Source organism: Perca fluviatilis, chromosome 7, assembly GCF_010015445.1.
Source record: "Perca fluviatilis chromosome 7, GENO_Pfluv_1.0, whole genome shotgun sequence".
NCBI classification, from domain to species: domain Eukaryota; kingdom Metazoa; phylum Chordata; class Actinopteri; order Perciformes; family Percidae; genus Perca; species Perca fluviatilis.
In genome coordinates this window covers 28,629,209-28,657,170 of record NC_053118.1, presented here as the reverse complement: position 1 = coordinate 28,657,170, position 27,962 = coordinate 28,629,209, and the positions used below count along the sequence as shown (strand labels likewise).

General features: G+C 39.4%; 2 protein-coding genes across 6 annotated transcripts; one reads left to right on the top strand and one right to left on the bottom strand.

Annotated features, from left to right (window-relative positions):
- Nucleotides 1-28: 28 nt before the first annotated feature.
- Nucleotides 29-6,878, bottom strand: zmp:0000000881 (dual specificity testis-specific protein kinase 1). Its single transcript, XM_039806993.1, has 5 exons — nucleotides 6,761-6,878; nucleotides 3,922-4,086; nucleotides 3,423-3,561; nucleotides 2,905-3,012; nucleotides 29-2,441 (listed from the first exon to the last, which is right to left on the bottom strand). Exons 2-5 carry the CDS (start codon nucleotides 4,065-4,067, stop codon nucleotides 1,437-1,439), a joined length of 1,398 nt encoding a protein of 465 aa, XP_039662927.1. The 5' UTR covers nucleotides 4,068-4,086; nucleotides 6,761-6,878; the 3' UTR covers nucleotides 29-1,436.
- LOC120562995 lies at nucleotides 4,539-27,962 on the top strand. 5 transcript variants are annotated; one of them, XM_039806994.1, is made up of 12 exons: nucleotides 4,539-4,568; nucleotides 11,451-11,546; nucleotides 11,905-11,935; nucleotides 12,083-12,534; nucleotides 13,207-13,263; nucleotides 13,381-13,407; nucleotides 17,038-17,298; nucleotides 18,799-18,852; nucleotides 26,904-26,951; nucleotides 27,073-27,113; nucleotides 27,317-27,333; nucleotides 27,600-27,962. In XM_039806994.1, the coding sequence occupies exons 1-12, from the start codon at nucleotides 4,559-4,561 to the stop codon at nucleotides 27,619-27,621; spliced, it is 1,116 nt and encodes a 371-aa protein (XP_039662928.1). In that variant the 5' UTR covers nucleotides 4,539-4,558; the 3' UTR covers nucleotides 27,622-27,962. The 5 variants fall into 5 exon arrangements, with proteins under 5 accessions (XP_039662928.1, XP_039662932.1, XP_039662931.1 ...); XM_039806997.1 differs by lacking the exon at nucleotides 4,539-4,568 and adding an exon at nucleotides 5,087-5,131; XM_039806995.1 differs by lacking the exon at nucleotides 4,539-4,568 and adding an exon at nucleotides 10,161-10,286.

Genomic DNA, 27,962 nt, shown 5'->3' with positions numbered 1-27,962 from the left:
GTGCTTTACTGGGGCATAAAAACATAGCCTACAAACATACATAATAAAAACACAATACACAATAAAAAAAACATATTACATAAAGTGTAGACATTGCAACCAAACACCTGTCCAACTAGGTAGCCATACGTCTTTATCTGATTTTTTTAAAAATCCACAGAAAGAACAGAGGGTTCGGGTGGGGGCAGAGTAGTCCAAATTGAAAGATCAAAGATCAATCACCACGGGCCCTAACCCGGGAGTGTGGGACAGCCATTTAACTTAACATATTAGACCAAGAGAGTAGTTCAGCCACATATGCACCCGCCTGACTGTGCAATGGCCTACTGTATACGTAAGAGTGAGAATTTTATACTGAACCCTGTATGCAACAGGGAGCCAGTGAAGAGACTTAAGAACAGGGCTAATGTGAGACCGTCTATTTGATCTAGTGAGTAGCCTTGTAACAGCATTCTGGATTTAGCCTACTGAAGGCGATCAAGAAAAGACATAGCCTACTAAGTGAGAAGAAAAATGCATTACAGTGGTCAATGCGAGATAAGATGAAAGCATGTATAAGCATCTGAAGTTCAGCAGTTGAAACTTCAGATTTCAGTTTACTTATATTTCTTAAGTGGAAAAAACAAGATCTGTTCAGCTGCTTTACGTCTGTGTCAAACAACGAAGATTGATCAAATATTACCCCTAAATTACACAGGTTGGAGCGGACAGAAGAGGAATACATTGCACGATCATGGGGACGGCCTTTTCTGGAGCAACAACCAGACCCATTAGCATTAAGTTGTATTACAGTTTGTTTGTTGTATGCCCATCTTGTCTGATTCTGATTTTAGTTGCCGCTTTTGTTTATAACCATCAACTAGTGTGTGCTTCTTTTCATTACTTGCTCAGATTTTCTGATGATTAAAACAGATCAAGCTAATCTAATGAAACACAGTGTATTAAATATGAGCATAAAGCATCCCAAAGAAACAAAATCTATCTGCAATTGAGATTTCAGAATGTATTATATAAATATGCATGTAATGTATGACCCATTCACAGTTCACAGTCATATGCATTCAGATGCTGAAAGACATTCACAGATGGCTGTTCGTGCCTGGAGATATTTCTTTCTTGGCAATTAAATGAGTTATCAATCAACATGGCTGAAAAAACATGTTACAGCACAACCAAAGCATTCAAGATGTCCTCTTATTACCGCTTCAAACTGCCATAGGCAAACTGTATTTCTAAGTTGTAACAGGTTTCAAATCCATTTTATGTGTGCGTAAAAACAGGTGCCTACTGTAACTTAATCTCAGTTGAAGCTTTAGCTCAGTGAAATGTGTTTTACATGCTCTAAGAAGATACCAAAAGTTAGGTGACCCTGAACTAACCATTTAACCAGCACATGCAATCCTTTTTAAGGAGATAAAGTCCTAAAACTCTTGTTCTTACTTATTAAACTTGATGTCATTGAACTCAACTATCTTCCCATCACGAGTCACCACCTCCTTCTGCTCCCATGTTCCAACCTCCCCATTTTTCTCCTCAAAGTGCCGAATCACCACCCTCCCTGTTGGGGGCAGGTTGCAGGGCAGATCCTTGGCAGCCTCTTGGTACAACTTCATCTTCATGAAGTCTTGCGTGAGCTCGGTTCTGCCTGCTGGGACCAGAGCCTGGTGTTTGTTTATTTCTTCTGTCCTCTGAGGGGAAGGAGAGAGGTGCATTGCAGCTTGTGGATTCAAAGCTTTGAAGACTGGTCTGGGTGAATGCTCCCATTTCAGCGGCGATTGGTCCCTGTCAAACGGCACTGGAGCCTTGTTCATTGGCAATGGGTCCTTGTCAAACGGCGATGGAGCCTTTTTTATTGGCAATGGGTCCCTGTTAAACGGTGACGGAGCCCTGTTCATTGGTGATGGGTCCCTGTTAAACGGGGACGGAGCCCTGTTCATTGGTGATGGGTCCCTGTTAAACGGGGACGGAGCCCTGTTCATTGGCGATGGATCTCTATTCACAGGTGACGGAGAGAGGTTTCTGACATTAATTTGAGGTGCAGGTGGCTTAAGGTGATCTTTTTGAACGGGTGCACTGGGGACGATGCATGCACTTCCGGCCTTTCGTATCTCACTTATGACCCCACCCATGGAGGCCCTCAGAGTAGGGTCAGGCTCCACCATCCTACACACGGCATGGCAGTACGGCTGATCCAGCAGGGTCTCCTTGATCTTGGCGGGACAGACGGTGGGCGTGTACAGGCGAATCCGGGCACAGAGCTCGGCGATGATCTTACCCATGGCCCACACATCTGAGCGCTGGTCCCTCTGTACGCCCCTCTCCAGCACCTCGGGGGCTGCGTAGGCCTCGTTCCCCATGTCAACAGCAGAGTTGAGACCGTATCGGAAGAACTTGGCCAGTCCCAGGTCGATGATGACAGCTCTGTTTGTGTTATGTTCCACCTGGAAGACAAATTATGTTTAGTTTGTTTGAAATTTTTTCTCACAAAATTACAAAATTGTTTGTCTGCAGTAATCAGGTGCCAAAACAGACTTTCATGGCACAATGTAACTAGTTAATTAGTTCAACCTTTTTGACGGCACAATGACTTAATGAGTCTACAGTACAAAAAGTAGTTTGTTATTCAGAAGGAACTACTTTTATTAGAGTTACCTTATGAGAGCTGGCAAGATATCAATTTTGTGAACAGTAGTGATTCTTAATTTTGTTAACCTCAGAGAAAACCATCAGGTTAAAAGTTGTCATCTTTCTTGCTGCAACTTTATTAACAACCTCGTTTGACTTGAGACAGAGAGGTTTTCTCTATGAACCACTGTTTGTAGAGCTCTTTACCATAAATAAATATGTGTCTGTAACACTTTTGACACTTTTGACATGAAGCCCTCGTGCAGTATGCTGACTCACCATGATGTTTTCAGGCTTGAGGTCTTGATGGACAACATCTTTGGAGTGGAGGTGAAGCAGCCCTTCACACATGCCGATGATGATAGTGCCCCTTATAGACGGAGTCAGCTGTAGAGATGAACATTTGAGATCAAGTTTAACTGGACTGGCATACTATTACCGATATTATATTCCAACTTCCTCATGTTGAGTTGCACGCCCTTTTCCTTCAGGCCTTAAGTTAACAAGGTGTGATGTGAACTACAAACTCACATTTAGATTTTTCCACATTTCAGTCCTTAAATTCAACCAATGCGCACTACAAGAACAGGACGTGTCCCAAATGCCCATAGCGACCTGCCATACTTTATTCAAACCATGCAGAAATTGGAACCATGTAATGTTGTCCTGGATTTACACAGTTTCATAAAAATAAAATGTGGTTTCACTTTTGTATTCCAGGCGCTACTATCCTGATGTGCTATATTTAATTTCACCTTGAACCATGTGCCTTTTGTCTGTTGTCGTGACAACTTTACCTGTATTTTAGACTTTGATGTTTTGAAGATGGTGGTCTCTAAATCCTCGCCGAAGATAAACTCTAGAGGAATAATCCATTTTCCGTCTCGGAGATTTATGTTGCCCAGAAGCTTCACTATGTTGGGATGTTTTGCCTTGCTGTAGACCAGCGGTAATAAGCCGTGGAAAGAAAGAGACATTGAGAAATTCATCAGCATAATTTAAACAAAAACAAAGTGAGTATTTTTTTGGGCTGAAAGATTGGAAACCATCTTTTCCTAAAATGGACATCACCATTAAAAACCACGCAACTCTGATTTTGTTCAATTCCATGTTTTTACGTAATCTTATCACCACATAACTGAAATAATGGGGATTTTACAGCTGTGTTTATTCTTCTGACATTTTGTATTGTAGCATTTTAGGAAATCAGCTTCTCCTTTTCCATGAGTTCCTTCATCTTATCATCTCCTCAGCCATTTAAAATCTGTAAACAATAACAAAACCACTTGTACTTACTTGTACACTTCACACTCCCTCTCCAGGTCCTTCTTACTGATGAGATTATGGGGGACCTTCTTTATAGCGGCCCAGTTATCGTTGTATTTCTCCTTGTACACCTTCCCAAAACAGCCCTGTGCGATAGTGCTGGTGGAGTACGCCATGAGGGCCACGCTGGGACAACTGGAGAAACATGTTGAAGCTCAGAGTAATCAATGTAATTATAGGGGTAGACTAAACAGCGGAAAACCTTATTTCCTGCACTAAATGGCATTTTGGTGAAGACCATCATTTTGGTTTATTGTTTCTTAATGTCAGAAATGTATAGTCAGCATTTTCTATGCTGTTGTAAGATAGATAAGATAGACTTTATGAATCCCACACTGGGGAAATTCCCTTGTTACAACTGTTTGTCAATGTAGGATTTTTGTGTTTTCGTAAATGTTCGTGTGAAGTTTGGGACTTTCCTCTTGGTCACTTTGCATAGTGTGACTGTGGCGCAAGAGCAAGTTAGACAGGAGCTACGATTATGATTATGATTACAAAGGGAAGAAACAGGTGACTCATATTAAGCTAAATTCCAATCATGAGTGTGCATCAGCTATATTTTTCAGGTTATTTAGAGCGCTAACAGACTCAATCAAAACAGTCTCCAATGGTGGAAAGTATGTCAACTTTATGCTACTTTATACTCCAACTCTACTACATTATAGGCGGTAATATTGTAATCTTTACACTACTACATTTATTTGAGAGCTAGTTTCTTTGAAGATACATGTTTAAATATAAATGATGAGTAGCTAATAGAATATACATTGTTATAGATTAATCTATCCAACAGTATAGTATGTAGAAAGAAGTTATAATTAGCTTCTTTGACAAGCTTAAAGCGCCCATATTATGCTCATTTTCAGGTTCATAACTGTATTTTAAGGTTGTACCAGAGTAGTTTTACATGGTTTAATTTTCAAAAAACACCATATGTTTGTTGTACTGCACAGCTCTCTCTCACTGCTGCAGATCCTCTTTTCACCTGGTTTCTGTTTTAGCTACAGAGTGAGACCTCTTTTCATCTTCTTCTTCTGTACTATCTTTGATTGCACTCGCATATGCTCAGTAGTTCAGATGTAGAGCATGTCAGCTAGCTAACTCTAGAGACAGTAAAAGAAAGGCTGTTTCAAGTTACAAGGCAGGATTAGCTGGGAGACTTCTAAATGAGGGCGCACATGTAAGTAGTTCTTTTGTAGATTATGGTGAACTTGTGTGTGTTGTAGCAGTGCTTTGCTATTGAGAACGACGTAGCATGCTAGCGTTAACATTAGCGGTTAGCATGCTAATGAGCTAACGGTTGTGGTTAGCCAGCTCATTTCGGACTGTGACGTCCGAGCCGATTTTGAACAGCTCACTAGGAGACTGAAGGCAGGACACATTCAGAAACTGTATCTCACTCAAAACAGCATGGATGGATTTTTTTCAACGTTTGTTTGTGTGTGGAAGCACCAGAGACACAAAAGAACACCCCAAATCCCAGAAAAAAGTGATTTTTTCATAATATGGGCACTTTAAATATTAAAATATCACATACACACAAATGCATCCTTGTTGATAATCTAATACTATCATGTAACTGACAGGAGCCATTTGGACGCCTAATGAGTACTTACTTACTTTTCGTATATGATGTTGCTAATACTTCTGTACTTAAGTAAAACTTTAAATGCAGGACTTTTATTTGTTGTGGAGTATCTTTTTAGTTCAAGGTATTGCAATTCTACTTAAGTGAAAGAAGACTGAATACTTACATCACAGTCTTGGTGAAATCATGAAATCAACATCAAACATTATGAGTCACCAATTTTCTAATTAAACACAGAGCCACTGCGTTTGATTGTCAAGTTTTTCTACTTGCAGGCCTATCCCTAATCCAAGCTTCTTTTCATCATGAATTAACCTGCCAACAGTCTGTCAGAGCAAATAGGTTTATAGGTACATACTGTATGTACAAATAAGCATTCTCAGGAAGGGAGGGTCACCTCTGTTGAGTAAGACTGATCCTGTGTCGCTTTCAGAAGAAATAAAAAGGTGTCACTGCCTGATATTCCTACTGAATTGTCATTTAGTTTCACTTTGACGATGAATCAATATTTTTGTATCGCTAAACAAATTAGAGATATGACAGTGGTTTAAAAAGTCTAGAACCAGGATATCCTGAAGTCACCTACAAAAAAACTAAAGTTAAATAAATGATGCATACAGTCAATGAACCATAACTGAGCCTGTTGTGTAAATAAAAGCTCCCCTGCGCTGATCTAAACAGATTTTTATTTTATTTATTATTTTGAGAACTTTAACCTTTTTTATACAGTCAATGACTTTAATAGAAGAGTGGCATTAAAGTCGGCATTATGCAGCATATTTTGTACATAATTTAAATTGTATAACAGGGAGATTAAAAAAAAGATAACAAACTCCAAAAGAGAAAACTGCAAATCTTTGCATTAGCTGGAACACAAAGTTGGCAGCACAAAAATACATGCCCTGTCATATTTAAGTTCCAACCAAAAGCTTAAGAAAGAATACTCATAGTATCTTAGAGATTGCAGTCAGTCATCGTTCAGAAATTAATATTTGCAAAGGACAGTCTGAGGGTGACTGAGGATGAGAAAGAAAGTACAATAACTAGTAAACACATGAAAGGCTCATCCATAAGTAAGTATGCCTACATTCAGTTCAATAAAGCCCTTTTTGCTACAACAACAGTAAAACCAAAAGTGCTATAAAAGGTTATTAGTCAATACAAATGTTCAACGTAGATCAATCTATAATGTCCTATGTTTTCCCACAGAAAGGTGCCTACCTTTTAGCTGTAGAGGGAAAGCAGCTGCGTCAGGTCGGAACATGAATTGTTGAGTCTCTTTATACCTGTGCCACACCTTCTTGGCCTTCAGCAAAACAGACACGCCTATGTGCTGCAAGTCAGGAATGAGGAACACAGCATGAACTAAAACAATTCCCATAGGTGATGTGACTTCATGGCAGTGTGGATGAGGATGATGCAGCCAAGATGACGGGGAGGGGGCATCCCCATGCCGATGACCAGGAGCAAAATACAGGAGCAACACCTATAATACAATCAAATATAAATGAGTTGCCCTGATACCAGTGGTGGAAGAAGTATTCAGATCCTTTACTTAAGTAAAAGTACTAATGCAACACTGAAAAAAAAACTCTGTTACAAGTAAAAGTCCTTCAGTGAAAATGTTACTTATGTGAAAGTATGTAAGTATCATCAGGAAAATGTACTTAAAGTATTAAAAGTACTCAAAGCAGAAAAATCCTCACAATTTAAAAACCGGATATGATTAAAATCGTTCTGTCAGTCAACTAAGTTATTAATCGGTTAATCATTTCAGCTGTACTTGTAGGCCTGTATATTGTTGGGTAGTTTAATTTTTAATAAAACATTGTATTTTATAAACTACATGTTTTGTGTACAAAAATCTTAATTTGTAAAGTAAATGGTAACTAAAGCTGTCAAGTACCTCAAATAAGTAGATATATTTAGTTACATTCCACCACTGCCTGATACAGTGTTTAGTTAGACTGTATGTGAGAGCCATGGACGGATCCATTCAAAGAAAGGGTCCATGGGCACGGACTAGAACTCCAGGAAGTGTTCTGAGCTTTGAAGCAATTTTAACATAGTGGTCAAATAGTGGAAATACAACTCCCTGCTCGTCACATGATGCCCTCTGGCCCAAAAATACTTTTCCCCATAGACTTACATGGAGAAAGAGACTTCTGTAAATCAGATGTATAGATAGATATATATATGTATAGATATATTTTTTTGAAATAATTAGTTTCACTATCAGAATTTGGTCCAGTCGATCCAATAACATTTGGAGAGTCTAGAAGAGCTGCATAATTAGGGCCCGAGCGCCGACAGCGGTGAAGGCCTTATTGAAACTGAAGGAATTATTATTTCGTTAAATGAATTGCCTTTTTGAGGGGCTTAACATATTCAAAAACTCACCAAATTTGGCGGTCGCATCAAGTCTGGTGAAAATTTACATATTTTAAGGGTTTTGCGAATAGCTGCCCAAAAACTCGAGTGTACATTGTCCAACTGGCTCGAAACTTTTCAGGATTCATAAGAGTCCAACCCTGAGGACAAATAAAGGCCGATATTTACTTAAAGTCATAGCGCCCCCTAGTGGCAACAGGAAGTAGGCCTAAAAGTCAAGGTGCTATACTTTTACGAACTCCTCCCTAGAGATTTAATCCGATGGACTTCAAACTTGGTCTGTATCATCTTAACACCTTAACGATGAAAAGTTATTAAAAGAAAAACTTTTCGTCAGACGGTGTGGGCATGGCGGCCATTTTGAGTGTTTAGCGATGAACAAAGAAATTGTTGTAACTTGAGTGTACGTTGTCGTATCTGCCCGAAATTTCTCACGATTGACAAGGGTCCAGACCTGAGGACACCTACAGGCAAAAATTGACTTTTGGTCATTGAGCCCCCTGCTGGCAACATGAAATGCGCCTTATATGACAAAAGTCATCCGATTTGCATGAAACTCAGAATGTGTGGTCTACATGTGATACTGAGCCGCCCCCTATACTATGACCATGCCCACTTACTCAGGCCACGCCACCTTTCATAACATTTGAACCGTTTAAGGTATACCCTTGTGTGAGGTGTAATTGAACTCAGCACAGACTTCCTTTTTAATTGGTGATGGTTTGACCCGCCCCCTAATATTTAGCCACGCCCCCTTTCATAACATTTGAACCGTTTAAGGTATACCCTTATGTGAGGTGTCATTGAACTCAGCACAGACTTCCTTCTTCATCGGTGATGGTTTGACCCACCCCCTAAGCTTAAGCCACGCCCCCTTTCATAACATTTGAACCATTTAAGGTTGACCCTTGTGTAAGGTATCAATGAACTCAGCAGAGAGTTCCTTCTTCATTGGTGATGGTTTGGCCCGCCCCCTATGCTTTAGCCACGCCCCCTTTCACAGCTGATGAATCGTATGACATAGAGTCTTGTGTGAGGTATCATTGAACTCGGCAGGGAGTTCCCTTTTCATTGGTGATGATTTGCAGCATCTGAGTGCCGAGCGAATGCACGGTCACAAGGAGCGGCGTCTGCCGGTAACCCCGACGCACGCAGAGGCGCAAGGGCTCGTCCATCGCTGCTCGCAGCTTTAATTTAATAATGCAATCCCCATTCAAGTGAGCAGACCTCTAAACAGGAAATAGCAGGCTTGGCGGGTGGAGGTTTCTAGTGCGCCTGCTCTATTGGCCGCACAGTGCAGGAGCAGTGCGGATCATCCAGGTCATTTTATACGTGGTTTTGGCTCCACGATGGCTTCATGCATCACTGAGCAACTTTCATAGAAATGACCAGGGCTCCACCTCGAATGCTGTATCCAGTTCTTATAATGGCACAGATTCTTAAAAAGCCCCCTTCTCCCATGAGTTTTGCATCAGGATGGTAATGCCCGTCCATGTCTGGTTAATACTAAAATATCTTAACAAGAGACTGCCCTCCCAGCAAATGCCCCCAGAACAACCTGTTTCTGTTGAAGTTACAAAGCCCTCTAGTGGCCGTAATAATTATGGTGAGCAAAGGAAGAAGTCAGCTCACATTGCTAACCATGTTAACGGTTTATTGGATGGATTGACATGAAATGTTTAACATTTTAACATTCGTGGTCCCCAGATGATGAATCTTAGTGACTTTAATAATCCCTCTGACTTTTCTTTCAGCGCTACCATGTGGTTGACATTCGTGGTTTTTAAATTTAATTTCTCAACAACTATTTTCATTAATCTTTGAATCTGTTCATTTTCCCCTGAGATAAATTGTAATAACTTTAGTGATCCCTTAACATTTTAATCTAGCATCAGTGTCAGATATCAAGTATACTTTATGCATTAAAGGTGCTCTAAGTGATGTGATTTTAGGCTATAACATTTTTGGTCACATACAGCAAACATCTCCTCACTATGCGCTAGCTGCCTGTCCCCTGAACACACTGTAAAAAAAAACGCGGTCTCTGAAGACAGCCCAGGCTCCACAAGGGGTGTTGAGCACCTTTTAATGCCTGTATTAGAGAGACACAGTAGAGAGATGGCAGGATAAGATGGGAGCAAGAGATTGACATGCAACAAAGATCCATGGCCGGGCAAACTGTGAATGCTACTGTGAGTACTAATACTGCGACCGGCAGCAATATTGCTCTCTTATCTTGTTTCCAGATATGACATTTTACCGAGGGGCGGTGAAGAGAATCTTGTTCAAAAGCTGCAATTTCACCACATCAAAAAGCTGGAGAGACAGTGAAAAGTACCAGCTTCCTGCTACAACAGTACTTAAATACCATCTTTGATATAAATTCCCCTCAAGTCTAAACAATTCTTGTTTTCATAATCTTTTATTTTTTCTGACACTTTCATATATATGCTTAATATATTGTACAAGGTTGGCCTTTTATCATGTCAGATCTACGGTAGTCTAGTTTTAGTTGCACTTATGTGATTAAATAAGCAATTGCACATTAGGATCTTAAAATGGTTTAAATGAATATACTTGTGAGGTTTTGTGCTTTTAAACAAAATGTAATCAAGATTGATCAAGGTTGAGTAAAGACTTGATGGCATCCCAAATATGAAAGCAAACTGTGAGGCTGCTTGCTTAATCATTTATGAGACTTTTTTGGTTTAGGAGTGCATTAGAGTGACTTGGAATCAATGTTTTTCATAACCTTTTCTTTTTACTTTTTTATTATTCATGTGTGTTTTTATTTGACCTCTGTATCTTTTGAATACTAGTTTCAGCTCTGCATGGCAGAGCAGCTTCAGTAATGACACGACCTTAGTAATTTGCCACGAGTGACTGCAGTTGCACAAGATCTATTAATAGAAGCAATTTCAAAGACAGTTTTGATCATGATTCAACGGTAAGTTCTGCTGACTGTGGTGACAATCTCCTGGATACGACAGAAGACATGCACATACAGAGAAAACCACCAAACAAAAATGAAGTAAGCCATGAGAGTGCAGACAGAGGGAGAAAGAGGAAGCTTAGGGTTTTTGTCATGCAGCATTGCTTAAGTTTGATTCACTTGGTGTTTCTTCAGTGCAATTAGGGACATATTTAGGTTAAAACTACAAAGAAAATGTGTACAAATGCTTTGGGTTAGGTTCATATGTGTATTTAGAGTAGTCTGTAGTATACCTACGTATAAAGTTTTTCATTTTAGCATCCGGTTTGTTGCTGATGGTCGTTACAAACAAAAAGCTGTAATTTGTAAAAAATCCACTGTCCGCTTAGTAACTAGAGTCCCTCAAAACAAAACCATTCTGTCTGTAAAAAACTAAATACTAAATCATTGGTGAGCTAACATGGTAGGGTTAAAGAAAGAGTGGACTTCATTAAAGGGTTACTTCCACCAGATGGAGATATTGTATTATAATACATTCATAGGATGTTATAAAGCTGTTATTCATTTCCTGAATTTGCCACTCTCTAGTGAAACAACTTCCAGCCACAGCTCTTCTGTGCTGTTGTTTATTTCGACTAAAAATGACCCACCCAACGGACATTTCTTGCCCTCCTCTGCCAAAAAGTAAGTTAGTTTATTTAAATTATATCATCTGATTGCTTTAGGCGGGAAATAGAAAAGCTTTTTGACTGTGCTCATCTTTAGGGGCCTGCAGCATGTTTCATTCATTCTAGGCCTGTCGGTCTGGTGTTTCGGTTATGCGGTTTTATCTTACTATCTTACTATCATTATCGTGCATTTTATTTAAGGATCAACATTAGATTGTTACCTGTTTATCAGCTGAACAGGTTATTTTTAAAAGTGAAAGTTTTTTTTTGGTAATTGAATCTAATCAGTGTGAAAGACAAAAAGTAACAAACTGAATGTTTTGTATACAACTGTTATTAGTAGTTTAACTGATTTTTATGTTTGACACTTGAAGGTGGCCAGAGCCAACACACCCAGGAGAGCGGGTATGTTTATTTTATTTTCTTGTTTGGATGAATCTAAATGTCATGTAACGCATCACTGCTTAGCTAGTGAAGGCTGGAGTCATTTTAATGATACTGTATTTGTTTCTATGAATGCTAAATCTTGGTAATTTATTTGTAATAAAACAGCGACGCTGGCCTCTCCTCCAACATGAAGCACATGTTCAGTGATCATTACGACGAACATGCTTTGCCTGTGGCAGATGAAGGCATCTTTGGAAAACCCACTCCTAATGAAGAAGTAGACATCGTTACGGCGATGAAAGCAAAGATCTGGTCACACCCTAATGATGCCGGTCCAAAGGCAGAGGGACACCCTCTGTCTGGTGAAGGAGTGTTCCCAAAGCCGTCTACTTTAAACAACTTTCCACCACACACCCTGTCAAAGAACAGCCCACAAGAGGAAACAGTTTTACCCAGAACAACAGCCATTACAGAGGGGAACCAAGATACAGAGGTAGAAGGAGAAGAAAGCTGCAAGATGGACATCCGGAAAACCCCCGAACCAAAAGGTCCACCACTGGTTCCTGGAAAAGGGAGAAACCACCGCAGGAAAAGGGCTTCTGTTCACAGCTGGAGAAGTAATTACATTTTAATTTCAGTTCATTTTAATATTTTCACTAATACAGTTCTTGAACATATCACCTTTTTCTCATTTTAATTATTAATAATAATAATATATACATTTATACAGTATTACTTAAGTTATATACACTCAGTGGCCACTTTAGTAGGTAAACCTGTACAACCTGTAAGAAACAGCTCTGCCATAAATTCTACTTTTATAAAGTTGATCATGCGTTTTGTTGACATTGTCATAATTGTGTAAATTCAATTATATGTTATATTATTAGGTCTAAAGGTAGTGCTGTACTGCACAACTTTATATTGAGGGTGTTTCTTATTTTTTTGTCCTATTTACATGAAGGGGGGCAGACCATTAGAAACACCTCTCAATGTAATACAATCCAGTAAAAAACATCATTATATGCCCACAATACTAAAAACATATAACTAAATTAACACCTCAATGGCAGTGTAAAAAAAAAAAACATGATGGAACTAGACTTTATGGCAGAACAGTTGTATTGGATTGCATCAGATTGTGCAAGTGTGTCCCTAATAAAGTGGCCACTGAGTGTATAATTGATCATGTGTCTCAGTTATAATATGCAAAACTCAATACTATCTTGGAGTGTAATACTTCATGGGGGGAATCATTTTGAATTAATTTTTATCTTCTGTATTTTCAGTGTACTTTCTATGTTGGTGGTCATTCGTATATGTTCCTGTCTCCGACGGCTTTTCTGGTATGTTGTGAACTATGTGCAGTGCATCTCTGTATTTATTTCTTTATTTTTAGCAATATTGTACAGTGTTTTTCAACTGCTTGATATTTTGCTAACTGTATTTTATCTGCCATATAGGTGCTCAACTTGCAGCAGACCACAAGGGTAAGTTAAAGGTCCAATATATAATACTGACAGCTAGCGTTTAAAAAAGGTTATTGCAGTCCAACTTCAAAATACTGGACAGACTAGTCTTCCCCGGCCCTTCCTCCCAAGACTCAACGTTTACAGAGGTTGCCAGGTTGAGAACACAGCATCAATGTTGCTAGACGCTAGTCTTACATAGCCAGACATTACTCCACAGCACAGCGGAGTAGCTAACGTCATAAAAGCCTGTGCTCACGCACAGCCTGTGCCCGACTGACAGCCACCATATCTCGGCTTAAAATTATGGCAACAACCGCTTACACACCACTACTTCGTCGTCCTCCCTCCCCATCTGACAGACACACTCCCTTGGCTTAAAATTACTTACCGTTTGTCGGCTACGGCCGCTTAACAGGCTAACGTTACACGTTGTAATCAGCCGTGGCCTGCTTGCCTGGTCCTCCGGTAACGTTAGCAGTTAGCAGGGTTAGCATGGCGGAGTAGGCCAGGACCAGTCGGGATCACTTCACTGGCTGTGTCTCATTTGTTTTTGCAAGTAACTAACTTGAGTACTCTATATAATTCAATGTACTACGGAGGTAGTTTTATTTGACCTAAAGTGAAAACCAAATCAATTCAACGTTCAGTTAGGTACAGAGCAATGTGTGAATGGAACTCTCTCCCAAATACTATCAAACAACAAAATACTCAGTATTTATATAAAAAAATCACTTAAGAAATATTACCTTCAAAGATATTTCAATATTTAATATCAATTTAGAGAGATTCTGTTGTAGGGCTTTTCTTTATATCAGATTTTTTTAAATAGATCTATTCGGAGTAGTGTATTTTTTTTGTGTGTGATTAATTGCGTTAACTGTAAAATATGATCTGTATTTTCAAATGTTGTGTAATGTGAAGTAATGTCTTTGTGCGTATTGTGTGTAATGTGATGTTGTAAATTGTATTGTCACATGATAGATTGTAGGACCACAGGAATAATAGCTTTTAGCTTATGCTGAAGCTAATGGGGATCCAAATAAAACAAACAAATGTGAGTAGGCCTACACAAATAAAATGGCTGAAAATGTCCACCCCTAGTAGCTGTGATAAATTAGCCTGAAGCTAATGCTTACCTGTTCAGGAGGAAAGTAACCAACTCAGCGTCCTTTTGGGCTCTGCTCTCTCCATCTTTGAAATACCTAAAGTTTTTTAGGTCTGGTAGACTCTATCTCCATTGATCCCATTTTTTTGTTTGCTGCTCCATGGCAGTACTAGCTACAGCTGTCACGCGCTGGGTTTGCGTTTTTACAGACCATCTGGCAACCCGGCAGGCTGTCAGAGTGGGCAGTTGATACCAACACACAGGCCAAAACACAAACAGAAATTCCGTCACGGAATGGAAATTTCAAAGGAGAAAATACAGGCTTTAGCATTGTTGTCAGAAAACATAGTATTTCATCCTAGCATGTTAACTTAATATCTGATGACATATTGTGTTCATTTGGGGATTTACTACAGTAAATATATTACATATTGCACCTTTAAGAAGACATTTTGTGAACCTGTTGATTAAACCAGGTACTTTAATATGTCAGATAATAAAAAAGCACATTTGCACCACCAGGGGTCTCATTTATAAAACTGTGCGTAGGATCCTTACTATAAGTGTACGTACGGCCAAAAGCCCAAAATAACATACGCCGAAAAAATTCAGATTTATAAAACCGTGTGTACGCACACCTGTAAGCAATGTTCCCTTTATAAATCACAGATTGACTACAAGTGTGCATACGTGGATCAGCCTCTTATCCCGCCCTGTACACGCCCATTTTTAACCATAAATAGTCAATGCAAAGCAAATACAGAACTATATTATATCCAAACAAGCCTTAGTGATAAAGTTGAAGATTATATATAATATAAAAAAAACACTTAGCTGTCTGACATTTCCCTCTGGAAACAGCCGGTTTCCCCCAGAGTGGCGAGGACCTGTATTTGGACTGGGATATGGCACAGCAGCTATATTACTACAGCTATATTAGGGAATTTAAATCGGCATATCAGCCAGTCATCGTCCCTGAAGTCTCTCTCTCCTGATTCTTCCATTCCAGTCCTCCTGCAGTGCCAGCAGTGCCATCATGCAGCATTACGCACGGGTTCACCGCAGTATTTACATGTTTACAACAATTTGTGATTGTTAACACCTTGCTAAAATCACAGCATCAACTAGTGGTATCCCCCACCCCGAGATACAATTTGAAGACGAAATAAAGTGAAATAGGCAAACACACTTTTCTTCATGCAGGTTTTGTTATGAACAGTATTAAAGTTTGGACCGATAACGAGGACATTGGCCCTCATTTATCAACCTAACGTAGAAACCTGCGCAGATATGAGCGCAGAAATCCTCTTACGACAGGCTTCACGTGTGATTCATGAAACGTTCGTATCACACCAATCAGAGCGTAAGAATGGTCGTACATTGATAAATGCAGCGGCTGGAAACCTTTCATTCAAAAGTCATTTAAATATCAGGCCCCAACATATTCTCAGTTTTGAGGCCTCGCCCCTACAATTTACGACATGGCGAGACGTAATCCGACTGAGAAGCGGCACTTTTCAGAGGTGGAGATTGAAACCCTGATGTCTCAGGTTCATTTGCACTAACGTGTGTACTTTTTGGCATCCTGAAAACTGGTATTAAAGGCTGTAGAAAGAATGCGGGATGAAAAGAGATCACTGATGCGATCAACAGTGTTGCCGTAGTAAATCGGACTCCAGCTGAAGTTTAGCCTATTTAATTTATACATTCTTGACACATTTTCTATAGTCCTAACAGTAATATACAGGCTTCTATTGCAATCTCTTAGGCCTACATGATATACCTATATTTAAATAAACACACGGTAGCGGAGTTTATGCAGTGTCTTTTATTTTACTCGTGTTTTTGTTTTCATGAGTCAGAACGAGGCAACAGCTGAGGGAGAGTCCGCTGATACAAGCCATCTGCCCTTAAACAATGCGATGGAGCGCTCCACCGTGGCACGTGCGCGTACGTGTGCTGTTGTACCTGCTCATAGAGGTCTTCTAAAAGAGCCAGATCTGCCATTGCTGATAAGTGATCAACTGATGACTTCTCCTTCTCCTGTTAAACTGTGTATATGCTGCACCGCAAGGCCACACTGACTCGGAAACTTGCGTACACGAGTTCAGACCATAGACTGTATATTAACAGTCTATGGTTCAGACCAGACGTGAGATTTTACGCTCACGTTCAAATTGATAAATGCCGAGCTTTGCGTAGGAATCGGCGTATGCCCGTCCTACGCCTGTTTTAGGTCGTACGCACGTTTCATAAATGAGGGCCATTAAGAGTAATTGTTATTCCCACATGTAGGCCTACTTTCTGCAGTCTGACTTCAGTTCACCACCTCACCATCTGCATCGCCAATTCCTATTTTGTCTCCAAAATGTGCATACGCACGTGTCAGAGTTTGCGTGGAGGACCGCACATTCTCCCGTCAAGTTTGTTTTTTATAAATCACAACCTTTGCGTGGGAAGTGGCGTAAGCCACGTTTATAAATGAGACCCCAGCTCTTTTTACATCTGTTACTCATCAATGTTTTTCTCTGTTTTGACCACAGTTAAGTGCTTTACCTGCATGAACGAGGACAGATGCCTCGTCAAGTTGATGACCATATATGACAGTAAACACGACCATGTTCTGTACAAAAGAGACCTCAATCAAACGTTTCCAGGATGCTCTGTAATCTCTCCAACTGGTCCTAAGAGCTGTGATGTGTGCATTCACCAGTTCAAAATCATCATCCTCTGCGCAGAGGATGTTGGAAAATTAGACTTGGATGATAGCGATGGACAACAGATTCTCAACATCTCTTCAGTCTGTACGTATTACATGAATGTATTGAACAAAAATCTCTGTTGTTGTTTTTTTTGGTAATTTGCTGGTCAAAGGATGTCGAGACATCTAGGTTAAAACTGAGATCACTTTGGCTGAAAAAGAGATTATGATAAGACTTTGGGTTGTGCAGCCACTTCAAACTACACAAATAAAGAGATACAGTATAGTCAATGGAATGATGTTAAAACAACAGTTATCAGGGTTTCCTGTCAGGAAATTGTTTGGTCGGTGTAGATAGCCACCCACACCTTGGGTTGCATCTTATCTCATGATCAGTTTAGTTAGCAGTAGTGGCTTAAATCATAGTCACAGTCACGAAATATGTCTCAATATCTCTGTGAAAAGGTACCTCTGCTCTTTTCCCATAAAAGTTAGTAATTGTTTTCTCAACTATTTTAATGTCTACAATGTTGGTCTTTAAAGTAGCTCACCTCCTGCCAGATTATACCCTCGGTTTCCAGTTTATTAGGTACAACTAGCTAAAACTAAATCAGTCTAATACAACAGTCCTGCAGTAAATCCTTCATGGATGTTATAATGTTCAGCTTTTGTTGAGACAGTCTTACCTGTTATATCCTTCATGAAGGTAGGTTGTTACCTTTACTTATAGTTTATGTTACCTATATAGTCTGGCTGTTATACAGAATGTGACCAACACTTATTTTTATGTGATTTAAATGATAGAAGTTTGGTCTTTTTTAAACTTGTAAAACACCAAATCAATGCTTACTGTGTGTATGCCACCAAGTACCTGCTCTTTTCTCAGGTGAGAATAGGCTTCAACGATGCTTTAAATGTGCATTAGGTCAGAGAATGGTGTGGTAAAGCTTTCTGATATAAGTATTTGTAAGACAAGTGGAGCTAGATCAGCAGGGATGATGGCAAGCTATCATTTACTGTACATACGCACCAAACTCTTATACTGTTTAGGGGAGACTAGGGACAGTTGTAACACCTTGAATTCTTCCAATCAGAAACAAGTTAGAGTGATTACACCATAGATTACACTCACTCTGCAAATCCCCAATGAGACTGTATTCTTGCTTACAAAAAGGAACAAAACTCCTATAGAACTTTTGTTTAGGTACAAAATTACCTTTTTCTGTGTATGTACACTGCGGGCAGCAGTAACAGTGGATTGATGGTATTTAGATACATTTTGCAACCTGTACATATTTAATAAACCACTTAAACACATTGTTTCAGTAGCACAGTGTAGTTTATAATATAGGAAATTGGCTATTTCAGTCTAAATGCTTTTTTTATTTATTGGGAAAATCACAAAAAAGTTTTACAACTGTTCCTGGTCTCCTGTTATACTGGATATATGTAGAACTGCAACCCTTAGTCTGTCATCATGAAATCATACGATTTCACTGTTTTTATTACAAATTAAATGTAGTAATGCATTAAAACATGATAAAGTTAATCAGGTTTTGTGGAGTTACTGATGCTATTTTATTATTTCTTTCTTCTTCTTTAGGTGATCTGAATCAGACTCTTGACCATACATCTGATGGATTGATTGTTAGCGGTGGTAAGCATTTTAACCCAAGCACTAATACTGTTATTGATGAACTGCATGACTTGATAAGAAAAGAAGTGAAATATGTGACTGTATTATTTAGACCAATTTTGCATTGCATTACATTACATTACATGTCATTTAGCTGACGCTTTTATCCAAAGTGACTTCCAATTAAGTGCTTGGTGCAAACTCCAGACAACAAGTAGTAGGTGCAAGTAGCCTATACAGCTTTAAATAAGCAAAACTACAAAGAGCCAAATGAAAGTGCTGCTTCAAGAAATATATATACATTTATTTATTTTTTATTTTTTTATGTTTATTCGAGGTGTATAGTCGGAAGAGATGTGTTTTTAGCCTTTGGCGGAAGATGCGTAGGCTTTCGGCCATTCTAATGTCAATAGGGAGCTCATTCATTTAGGAGCCTGGACAGCAAACAGTCGGGATTTTGACTGCAGTCAAGCCAGCCTCCACTTCAAAATGAGCGGTCAAACTAGCCACCCCTATATTTCGCGGTGCGCGTATACACTTGCTATTACGGTGAGACCGTCAAAACTAAAAACAGGGAATTTTCCGACGAAGGCAATTTCCCATTCATTTATTCTGTCTGCCTGCCTGTCTGTCTGTCTGTCAGAAAGAGAGAAAGAAAGATTTTAGCACACCTCACAACCTGTCATTGCATGATATGCTGAATTCCAAAATAAGAGCCCCCCCAAAACTCATATATGCTTGTTTTGTCTACACATTCAGAAAATTATAAAAATAAAAGTCCTAGCTTCCACAGACCAATTTCACATCAGATGGAGAGGACACCTTCTCAAGGTGTGATCTACAATGTTTCAGGACATTCTGATGTTGTTTTCCAAAATAAGAGCCCCCCCAAAACTCATATATACGCTGTTTTGTCTACACATTCAGAAAATCATAAAAATAAAAGTCCTAGCTTCCACAGACCAATTTCACATCAGATGGAGAGGACACCTTCTCAAGGTGTGATCTACAATGTTTCAGGACATTCTGATTTTGTTTTACAAAATAAGAGCCCCCCAAAACTCATATATATGCTGTTTTGTCTACACATTCAGAAAATTATAAAAATAAAAGTCCTAGCTTCCACAGACCAATTTCACATCAGATGGAGAGGACACCTTCTCAAGTTGTGATCTACAATGTTTTCAGGACATTCTGATTTTTTTTTACAAAATAAGAGCCCCCCAAAAACTCATATATATGCTGTTTTGTCTACACATTCAGAAAATTATAAAAATAAAAGTCCTAGCTTCCACAGACCAATTTCACATCAGATGGAGAGGACACCTTCTCAAGGTGTGATCTACAATGTTTCAGGACATTCTGATGTTGTTTTCCAAAATAAGAGCCCCCCCAAAACTCATATATACGCTTTTTTGTCTACACATTCAGAAAATTATAAAAATAAAAGTCCTAGCTTCCACAGACCAATTTCACATCAGATGGAGAGGACACCTTATCAAGGTGTGATCAACAATGTTTCAGGACATTCTGATGTTGTTTTCCAAAATAAGAGCCCCCCAAAACTCATATATAGCCGCTGTTTGGCTACACATTCAGAAAATCATAAAAATAAAAGTCCTAGCTTCCACAGACCAATTTCACATCAGATGGAGAGGACACCTTCTCAAGGTGTGATCTACAATGTTTCAGGACATTCTGATTTTTGTTTTACAAAATAAGAGCCCCCCAAAACTCATATATATGCTGTTTTGTCTACACATTCAGAAAATTATAAAAATAAAAGTCCTAGCTTCCACAGACCAATTTCACATCAGATGGAGAGGACACCTTCTCAAGGTGTGATCTACAATGTTTCAGAACATTCTGATGTACAGTTTCAAAATAAAAGCCTGTCAAAGTCAAATATGAGACAAATTAGATAAGATTTTGGATTCACTTCAAAAGGAAACGCCCTGTTACCACAGACTAATTCCACTTGAGGGTTGTAGTACACGACCCCTTGGTGTGACCCATTAAGTATCAAGACATTCTGATGTACAGTTTCAAAAAAAGCCTCTCAAAGTCTGAAATATGAGACAAATTAGATATAATTTTGGATTCAATTTAAAAGGAAGCGCCCTGTTATCAAGAATAATTCCACTTGAGGGTTATAGTACACGACCCCATAGTGTGACCCAGTAAGTATCAAGACATTCTGATGTATAGTTTCAAAATAAAAGCCTGTCAAAGTCTCAAATATGAGGCATCGAACATATGATTTTGGATTCAATTTAAAAGGAAGCGCCCCGTTATCACAGACTATTTCCACTTGAGGGTTATAGTACACTACCCCTTGGTGTGACCCATTAAGTATCAAGACATTCTGATGTGTAGTTTCAAAATAAAAGCCTGTCAAAATGTCAAATATGAGACTAATTGCATGATGTTGGATTCACTTTAAAAGGAAACGCCCTGTTATCAAAGAATAATTCCACTTGAGGGTTATAGTACACGACCCCATAGTGTGACCCAGTAAGTATCAAGACATTCTGGAAAGCTGGAAAGCATGAAGACATGCTGGAAAGCATCTTCTGTTGGGGGTAGATTTGCTGCTGACGAATCTCTGGTAGATGCTAATCTGTACCTCAGCACATCCAGGTTGGATGTCAATCCAACTTTTTCTTTTGGCCATACAGAAGGAGGGCATACCTTCTTGCCACAGGCAAAGCCTCTTCCAGGCTACCAGAGAGTCCACATTTAGTAATTGCCTGTAACTTACAAAGATGGGTCTTCAGTCTTGTGAGGGCAGTGGCCTTCCCAATTCTGTACAAACTGCTTGTGGTGTTACAACCTGTGAGGACGTGTCATGCAGGTAAACAATCACAAAGCACTGCTCCAAGCTTCTGAGCGATCAACTAGGGACAAATCTTTCCTTAAGGCCATGTCCCGAGTGCATAAACACTGCTGAGGATCCAAACATCCCTTTGCTTGAATAGTATAGCAGCAAAACTATTACATCTGTATCATCACATTCAACAATTAGACAAGAATGTGACTGTGCAAGGTGTATTGCATGTACAGTGCCTTGCAAAAGTATTCACCCCCCTTGGCTTTTTACCTATTTTGTTACATTAGAGGCATTAGAGAACACAATAGTCTAAGTTGGTGAAGTGAAATGAGAAAAATATACATAAAATTTTTTTTTAGAAATAAAAAACAGAAAAAGTCAATGTGCATAACTATTCGCCCCCCTAAAGTCAATACTTTGTAGAGCCACCTTTTGCGGGAATCACAGCTCTAAGTCGCTTTGGATAAGTCTCTATGAGCTTGCCACATCTACATCATCCCATTCCTCCTTGCAAAACTGCTCCAGCTCCTTCAAGTTGGATGGTTTGCGCTTGTGAACAGCAATCTTTAAGTCTGACCACAGATTTTCTATTGGATTGAGGTGTGTTTGGGGTCATTGTCCTGCTGGAAGGTGAAACTCCGTCCTAGCCTCAAATCACGCACAGTGTTACAGGTTTTGCTAAAGAATATCCCTGTATGTAGCTTTGTCAGCACCTACATCGCCAGTACTGGGCCAACAAGTGCTGAGAGCCTTGTACCAAAGCTTAGCAGTGTGGCGCGAGCCACGCAGCCACCTGGTCAAACCTCTCTTCTGGAACCCAGTTGGAGGATGGAGGCTCAAAGAAGATGGGTGCATTGAACCTGTGATGTTACAGAAGACACCAGCACCTAAAGAAGTTAGAGACATCACCCACTACTATACTGTAAGCACGGGAAACTGCAACGATGCTACCAAATGCCAGTGTCTTTCAGTGGGCTTGACCTGCACAAAGTCTTGCTCTTGCCCTTTCCCAGGCTATCCAAATATGACCCACTTTGTCACTGATGACAATGTGGATGAGTGACAGTGGTGTGTTGCAGTGGTAACATCATGGGGAGCTGACCTCCCCAAAGTGGCCACTGGAGATGGCCTAACCCCCAGAATGACTACCAAAAGCAGTTCATGTTCCAAATGGTTGCTGCTAGAAAGAGCTTGAGATTCAGTGATGAAGGGGGTCATTCCCCCTCACAGTGTTTCTTTTGTTAGATTGCCATTTGTTTGTTTAAGACAGTCATTTAATTTGTATTGTGTTAAAAACAGCATGGTGGCCCAATGGTTAGCACTGTGGCCTCACAGCAAGAAGGTTCTAGGTTCCAATCCAGGTCGTTCCGGGGCCTTTCTGTGTGGAGTTTGTATGTTCTCCCCATGTTTGTGTGGGTTTCCTCCGGGTGCTCCGGTTTCCCCCACCATCAAAAAAAACATGTACTAGGTTCTCCAGTCAGTGCCCTTGATCAAGGCTCTGGCTCAGATCTGGAGTTGGTCCCCGGGCGCTGTGATTGGCTGCCCACTGCTCCCTTGAGGGATGGGTTAAATGCAGAGAATGAATTTCGCTACATGTACGTGTATGTGACAAATAAAGTACCTTTACCTTTACCTTTAATTATAGTTTTATTAACCCTTGTGTTGTCCTTCGGGTCACTGGGACCCGAAGGACCACACAAGGGTTAAAAGGCTCATTAAGGCATCCACTTTTTTATCTGTGCTGGACTATGGTGATATATTATATATGCATTCATCTGTTCAATGCCTTCATATGATTGACGCAGCCTATCATGCATCGTTGAGATTTATTACTAATTGTAAAGCTCACACCCACCACTGTGAGCTGTACTCTCGTGTAGGGTGGTCTGCTCTGGCCACACGGAGGCTTTGTCATTGGTACACATTTATATATAAGGCTATTCTTGGTGTGCTTCCATCCTATTTATGTTCACTTCTTATGAAAAAAAGTGCTGGTCATTATTCTCTCCGTTCTCAGGCTGCTGTCTTGCTTTCTGTCCCACATGTCAGTACTGAGCTGGGTAAAAAGGCCTTTGTTTATTCTGCTCCCTTTACATGGAATTTGCTGCAGAACAACTTAAAACTTAGTAAATTGATTCCTTTGAGTTTTTTTAAGTTAAGAATGAGGTGTTTTGAGTTGAACTCCCTCACTTGTCAATGTTTTTAATTGTTATTTCCTTGTAAGTGCAGAATTGGCTTTCAAACTGTTTCTATTAATGTCTTTATTTTCAACACCCTGATTTGTCATGCTATATTTACACATTTGGTATTGCTGGATTAAGCACAACCCCACTTTTCCAACAAGAAATCATATGTGTTTCTATTATAATCCCTGGCAAAGTAACCACAAAGTAAATGAAAACATTCTGCATAGATATTCATTTTTTGCATGTTCGCCTATTTTAGGTACAGTATGTCTTTATTTATTCCATACATCATGATATTCACATCCAGTCTTTTCTAGGTAAAGCAACTTCCTGACTACAAACATGCTAAGTTTCAAAGCTCTCGGAGCTTGTGTGATTGATCTGCATTAGTTTAGATGCCTTAACTCCCATGGACAGGCTATATTTTAGTCCTTCTTTGGTTTTGGGTTGTGTAACAATATCTGTTAATTTAACAATCTTAGCAGTAAAATATCTTTAGCCAAGAATCAATTTCATATATGGGAGACCCTAGGGATGAGGAAAAACATTGTTGGGTTTAGTTCTACCTCCAGTAGGGGTATCCCTTTTTGACCATTTGTCATATGCCTCATATTTGAGACTTTGACAGGCTTTTATTTTGAAACTGTACATCAGAATGTCTTGATACTTAATGAGTCACACCACGGGGTCGTGTAATATAACCCTGACGTGGATTTATTGTTTGATAACAGGGTGTTTACGTTTAAATTGAATCCAAAATCATATCTAATTTGTCTCATATTCAAGATTTTGACAGGCTTTTATTTTGAAACTGTACATCAGAATGTCCTGAAACATTGTCGATCACACCTTGAGAAGGTGTCCTCTCCAGCTGAGGTGAAATTGGTCAGTGGAAGCTAGGACTTTTATTTTCATGATTTTCTTAATGTGTAGACAAAACAGCTAATATTTGAGTTTTGGGGGGCTCTTATTTTGGAAAACAACATCAGAATGTCCTGAAACATTGTATATCACACCTTGAGAAGGTGTCCTCTCCATCTGATGTGAAATTGGTCAGTGGAAGCTAGGACTTTTATTTTCATGATTTTCTTAATGTGTAGACAAAACAGCTAATATTTGAGTTTTGGGGGGCTCTTATTTTGGAAAACAACATCAGAATGTCCTGAAACATTGTATATCACACCTTGAGAAGGTGTCCTCTCCATCTGATGTGAAAGTGGTCTGTGGAAGCTAGGACTTTTATTTTTATGATTTTCTGAATGTATGGACAAAACAGCTAATATATGAGCTTTGGGGGGCTCTTATTTTGGAAAACAACATCAGAATGTCCTGAAACATTGTAGATCACACATTGAGAAGGAGTCCTCTCCATCTGAGGTGAAATTGGTCTGTGGAAGCTAGGACTTTTATTTTTATAACTTTCTGAATGTGTAGACAAAACAGCGTTATATATGAGTTTTTGGGGGCTCTTATTTTGGAAAACAACATCAGAATGTCCTGAAACATTGTAGATCACACATTGAGAAGGAGTCCTCTCCAGCTGAGGTGAAATTGGTCTGTGGAAGCTAGGACTTTTATTTTCATGATTTTCTTAATGTGTAGACAAAACAGCTAATATTTGAGCTTTGGGGGGCTCTTATTTTGGAAAACAACATCAGAATGTCTTGAAACATTGTAGATCACACCTTGAGAAGGTGTCCTCTCCATCTGATGTGAAAGTGGTCTGTGGAAGCTAGGACTTTTATTTTTATGATTTTCTGAATGTATGGACAAAACAGCGTATATATGAGTTTTGGGGGGCTCTTATTTTGGAAAACAACATCAGAATGTCCTGAAACATTGTAGATCACACCTTGAGAAGGAGTCCTCTCCAGCTGAGGTGAAATTGGTCTGTGGAAGCTAGGACTTTTATTTTCATGATTTTCTTAATGTGTAGACAAAACATAATATTTGAGTTTTGGGGGGGCTCTTATTTTGGAATTCAGCATATCATGCAGTTGTCACAGAGGTTGTGAGGTGTGCTAAAATCTTTCTTTCTTTCCTTCTTTCTTTTTGACAGACAGACCGACAGGCAGGCAGATAGACAGACAGGCAGACAGAATAAATGAATGGGAAATTGCCTTCGTCAGAAAATTCCCTCTTTTTAGTTTCACCGTAATAGCAAGTGTATACGCGCACCGCGAAATATAGGGGTGGCTAGTTTGACCGCTCATTTTGAAGTGGAGGCTGGCTTGACCGCAGTGGATTTTGTTGAGTGATTAGTTGTCCCTCGTTGTGAGGCAGCTGATGCAGAGCGGAGTGGGTGGGTTGGGGTATATGGTTTGACCATGTCCTGGATGTAAGCTGTGGCTGATCCGTTCGTGGCCCTGTATGTTACTAGTGTCTTGAAGCGGATGCGGGCAGCAACTGGTAACCAGTGAAGAGAGCGGAGGAGCGGTGTGGTGTGAGAGAACTTGGGGAGGTTGAAGACAAGTCGAGCTGCTGCGTTCTGAATGAGCTGCAGGGGCCAGATGGCACATGCACGCATGCCAATCAGGAGGGAGTTGCAGTAGTCAGGACGTGAGATGACTAAAGTCTAAACCAGAACCTTTATCCGCCTTCTGCGTTAGAAGGGGACGTATATCCTTCTGATGTTATGCAGCATGCATCTACACGATCGGGTAGTTGCAGCGATGTTAACAGTGAAGGAGAGTTGGTCGTCAAGTGTCACACCCAGGTTTCTAGCAGTCTTTTTTGCAACCTGTACATATTTAATAAAACCACTTAAACACATTGTTTCAGTAGCTGACACATTGTAGTTTATAATATAGGAAATTGGCTGTTTCAATGGTTTTAGATTTATTGGGAAAATTGCAAAAAAGTGTTACAACTGTTCCTGCGCTGGTCTCCTATTATACTGGATGTATGTAGAACTGCAACCCTTAGTCTGTCATCTTGAAATCATACGAATTCAGTTTTTATTACAAATTAAACGTATTAATGCATTAAAACATGATAAAGTTAATCAGAAGGTTTTGCGGAGTTCCTGATGCTATTATTTCTTCCTTCTTCTGTAGGTGATCAGACTCCTGCTCATGCACGCTATGGATTGATTGTTAGCGGTGGTAAGTGTTTAACACAAGATGTCAATTTAATGCTGTCATTGATGAACTGCATGACTTGACATTAGAAAGATTTTGTTTTGTCTTGATCCTACATGACATGACATGTGATGTCATTTTGCAGCCCTGTTTTTCACCGTGGTGGCAATGCTGGTAGTCTACAGTGTAAGTGTGCAACATGGCGTGACTCAATATGTTCACTGATCACACAACTTGTTAAAATGAGAAACAGAACTATCTCAATTCAGGTTTCTGCATGAGTCAATATAGTGATTATATTTTAGGTCTTACATATTGCAGATTTAATCTATTGTACATTTTTGTCACATTTGCCTTTTTAAAATCAGTCTTTTATTGTTTCCTTTTAGCTCTGGCAGAAAAAGAGGTAGGCCTATATAACCATTTAGATCTGCATTTATCATTATTATTTCATAGTTAAACAATTGTAGTACAAAATCCTCCCAACTTAGCCTAAACAGGGTTTAATTTCACTTGAACTTAAATCTGTGTTGCTGTAAAATATTATTTAAAAAATATAAATTCCAAAAAGTTCAAGAGGCCCCCTAGTGGACTGTGAATATTTTAAACTCAACAGGTATTACACGTGACTCTCAGAGCATGTTTCTTTCTCTTTTTTTCTTATTTTTCTAGGACTGAAAGTGGTCAACAGTGAAGAACACTGAAGAAGACAGCAGTGTGTCGGGCCATTCTCTCACCGAGCCAAATTATTGGCTTCTCAAAACATAGCTTTAGCTGCCATAGCCTTTAGAAAATAGTTGTGTAGTGCTGCAACTCATCATTGTTTTATTATGATTCATTTTCTGATAATTTTCTTGATTAATCAAATACAAAATTATGTAATCAAATTGCTTGTATGACATGCTTATTTGACAAATCAGCTTTCAGCTCTACTTGATAACTAATAATGATGTTTTAAATTGGTGAGCTTTCTACAAAAATGGCCAAATGCATATGTGTAACTGCTGTCTTCATTAAAAATTGCTTTAAACAACA